The sequence below is a fragment of the Vicugna pacos genome, unplaced genomic scaffold (genome assembly GCF_048564905.1).
Source record: "Vicugna pacos unplaced genomic scaffold, VicPac4 scaffold_218, whole genome shotgun sequence".
In the NCBI taxonomy this organism is placed as follows: Eukaryota; Metazoa; Chordata; class Mammalia; order Artiodactyla; family Camelidae; genus Vicugna; species Vicugna pacos.
Genome location: NW_027328897.1, coordinates 50,027 through 53,481, shown reverse-complemented (window position 1 = coordinate 53,481; position 3,455 = coordinate 50,027). Strand labels below are relative to the sequence as shown.

Sequence of the window (3,455 nt, the reverse complement as noted above, 5' to 3'; positions counted from 1 at the left end):
CTTTATGTACACTCCTCCACCAGCTCTAGCAATTGCCTGAGTTCTTAATTCTTATAGCGAATCCTTCATTCTATGTGCTTCCGCTTCTCTAATTGTGCCCTCACTGACACAAAGCTTAAGAGGAAAGGATTAAGGAAGTGATTTTCATGATGATTCTAGTTTACCATACCCAGGGTTGTGATATGAGCATCTTTAAGTGAAGCTCCTGCTTTAAATTATTATGGGGCAAGTTTTTTAACTTTAGACAACTTTACACATATTCTGCATGATTGCTTTGAAGTCGAACATTCAAGACTGAGAATGTATTAGTAGAAAGTTCCTCTGGACACCTGTTCTCAAATGACATAAAAGGAGATTTATTTAGAATTCAGTCTTCTGATCCAGACCGCAGACCACACACCCACAGGGCTGCCGTGTCTTGTCTGGAGGCTGCAGGTGTGCATCTCGGCTTGGCTCCTGCAGCAGGGAGCTCTCTCTTACTGTGCTCTGGGGTTTTTGTTCAGCTCATTCTATTACTTCAAGCACAGTGCTTCTCGGAGAACACAGAAGTACTTTGCAGAATCCTCCAGCTGTAAGTTTGAGATAGTGAGGCTGAGGGATTTTTCTGCTTTCCAGAAGTTTACAGAGTAGCGGCCACTCTTGGCATTCCCACTAGATGAATCCTGACGAATAAGGAAAGTCATCTCTCCACTGGGAGGCTGCTTGTACCAAAAAATATAGTATATGCTATCACTTGTTTCATACCGACAGTTCAGGGTGACTGTCTCCCCCACGTGAGAGGATACGGCTGGCTGGTCTTGAGTAACTGTCTGGGCCACTCCTGATCCTGTGGGAAAAATCAGAAAACAGAGCTGAAGTAGTGAGTAGAATAATGTAGGAATGAGGCTAATTTAAGTCCCAAAGAAAAGCCAAATTGAATCATAATATGCTTGCTTTTCTCCAATCTTCCTTTCCTCCCCAAGTCCCTGGGAGGTACCACGTGCAATCCTTTCAACCTGAACATTCCCACCCATGTTTGGAGCCATCCTTACCCGAGAAGATGAGGGCCAGGAAGACCCCGAGCAGGCTGGAGAGCGGCATGAGGCATGGGCTCCGCTGCACAGATGTGTTTAGTTCTGCCTGAGCTGAGAGCTCTGTGTCTCTGAGTCCCTGTCACCACATGCACATGGTACCTGGGTTCCGATGTGCCTCCCCCTAACAGGAAGGAGGGTGTGTGCTGTTCATAGACCACGTGGTCTGTGCGCACAGCTGGGAATAACGTGACTCACCACAAACCTTCACTTTGTCTACTGGTCTTTCCCTGGTCATTAAGTTCGGCAGTACCTGAAAAGGGGCATGGGAAAAGCAGTTCATATGAAAGGTTCGAGCTGAGGGGAACTGCAGATTAAACAAGTTGACATATATTGATCATTTTTCAGCTGAATAATCTTGCCAGCCTGTTTGAAGTAGAATGTAGTCTAGCGTCTGAACTCTTCTTGCAGTCTACTTCCTGGCCATTTATTTAGCTTACACTTACTTTTCTCCATCCAGAATCTAATGACTCTTTTGAAAAACTCACAGACCTTTGCCTTCGTGGTGAAAGGCATCTTATCCCCAATAATTAACAAATCTCTTCCTTCCTTACTTGATTCTAGGGCTCTACTTAGGGTTCTCAATAAATAGTTTCTTTAGCATCATGTGATTTAAAAAACAGTCCTTCTGACTTTCAGAATCTATTCAGTTGCTTGGGTTTTGTAAAGTTATAACAAGAAAAAAATCGTGTTTCTTTTGAAATCTTACATTGAGTCTTATTTATCAGATTTTGAAGAGTTTCAGGCTTTTCAGTCCTGTTCCCTCCACAAGCAGAACTGGACTTATTAGATCATGCGTCTAAGAGTTGTCCTGAAATCACAATTTCTATCCCATTGCTCCAAAGTGTTCAGTGTCACTTATTAGTGACTGGTAAGTTTTCTCTTTGTAAAATAAAGTCAAGAAGCATGTCAGATCTTTCTGTGACCCAGTGCTATAACACACTCCTGCAGAATGTGGTATCTACGGTCTGCAAACACTCAGTGTGTGTCAACAGCACAGAGCTGGTGACTGAAGTTTTTATAATGTTACATGTCATGGAGAATGTAGCTGTCAACCTTCCATGTGGTTTCATTGTTTTAATGGATAGATTAATATAAAGGACCAAAGGCAACTAGAAGACAAAGTACAGACAGAGTGTCTAAAAAGTGCCTGTTCTTTGCTTTTAAGGTCAAAATAAATCGTGAATGTTAGAAGAGAATTTGTATTTAGTTGAGACGTCTCCTCTTCTGGCCCATTTCATCTCTGAGTCCTGACATGCAGCTGATGCCCTGGTGTGAAATTAGTTGTAACCAAGCAGAGGAGACCAGGAATGCCCTCAACAGCCTGGGGAGCAGCATGATGTTCTATGTGTAACACATACATTTATATGTAATAATTATAAATGTCATATATATATATATATATGCTGGAAAAATTGATATTGATACAATATTATTAAAATAATCCTACTCTGATGTGTCAATTATTATATGCACTTTTTTTTGATATATAGCTTTAGGAAATTTTATCACATGTATGGGTTCTGGTAACCACCACTAATATGAAACAGAACTGTTCCATCACCCTAAAGAACTTCCCTTTTCACACACTCCCCACCCCTGCAACCCCGGCAAACTCCTGGAAACAACTGATTGCTTTCTTGCCTCTGTATTTTTCCCTTTTGAGAATGTTGTCTGGGTAAGATACATTATGTATGGAATCATAATAATCCAATGAGTGTAATCACACACTATGTAGCCTCCTGAGTGTGACTTTTTCCACTCAGCACAACACCCTTGGGATCCACCTAGTTTATTGCATGTCGCTATAGTCTGTTCCTTTCAGTCACTACAGACTTTGTTCTTCAACTTATGATTATGGTGGTCAGAAAGCCATATGCATTCTGTAGACACCATACTTTGATTTTGGATTTTGATCTTTTCCAAGCAGCGACATGCAGTGTGATATTCTCTGCTGGTGATGGGCAGGGATACCAAGCTGAGCGCCCAGCCATCCCCGGGATCACCAGGGTAAAACAATCCATGGTACACTTAGAGCCATTCTGTACCCACTCAGCCATTCTGTTCTTCACTTTCAGTACAGTGCCCAATAAATTACATGAGATTTGCAACACTTTAGTATAAAATAGACCTTGTGTTAGATGATTTTTCTCAATAGGAGGATAATGTAATTGTTGAGCACATTTAAAGGAGGCCAGGCTAGGCTAAACTGTGATGCTGCCTAAGTTTGTGTATTAAATGCATTTTTGACTTATGATATTTTCAGCTTACAATGGTTTATTGGGATCTAACTCCATCATAAGTTGAGAAAGATCTACAAGTAATATGTCATTGTATGGTGCTCTAAAGTATATTTATCAATTTATCCAATGAAGAACATTTGGG

At 41.2% G+C, this 3,455-nt stretch overlaps 1 gene segment (V, D, J or C); it reads right to left on the bottom strand.

The window, feature by feature from the left end:
• Positions 1-512: 512 nt before the first annotated feature.
• On the bottom strand, positions 513-1,080 carry LOC102545806 (T cell receptor delta variable 1-like). The segment is given in 2 exon segments: positions 513-826; positions 1,032-1,080. Coding segments are annotated over 2 exon segments (363 nt in total).
• Positions 1,081-3,455: the final 2,375 nt, after the last annotated feature.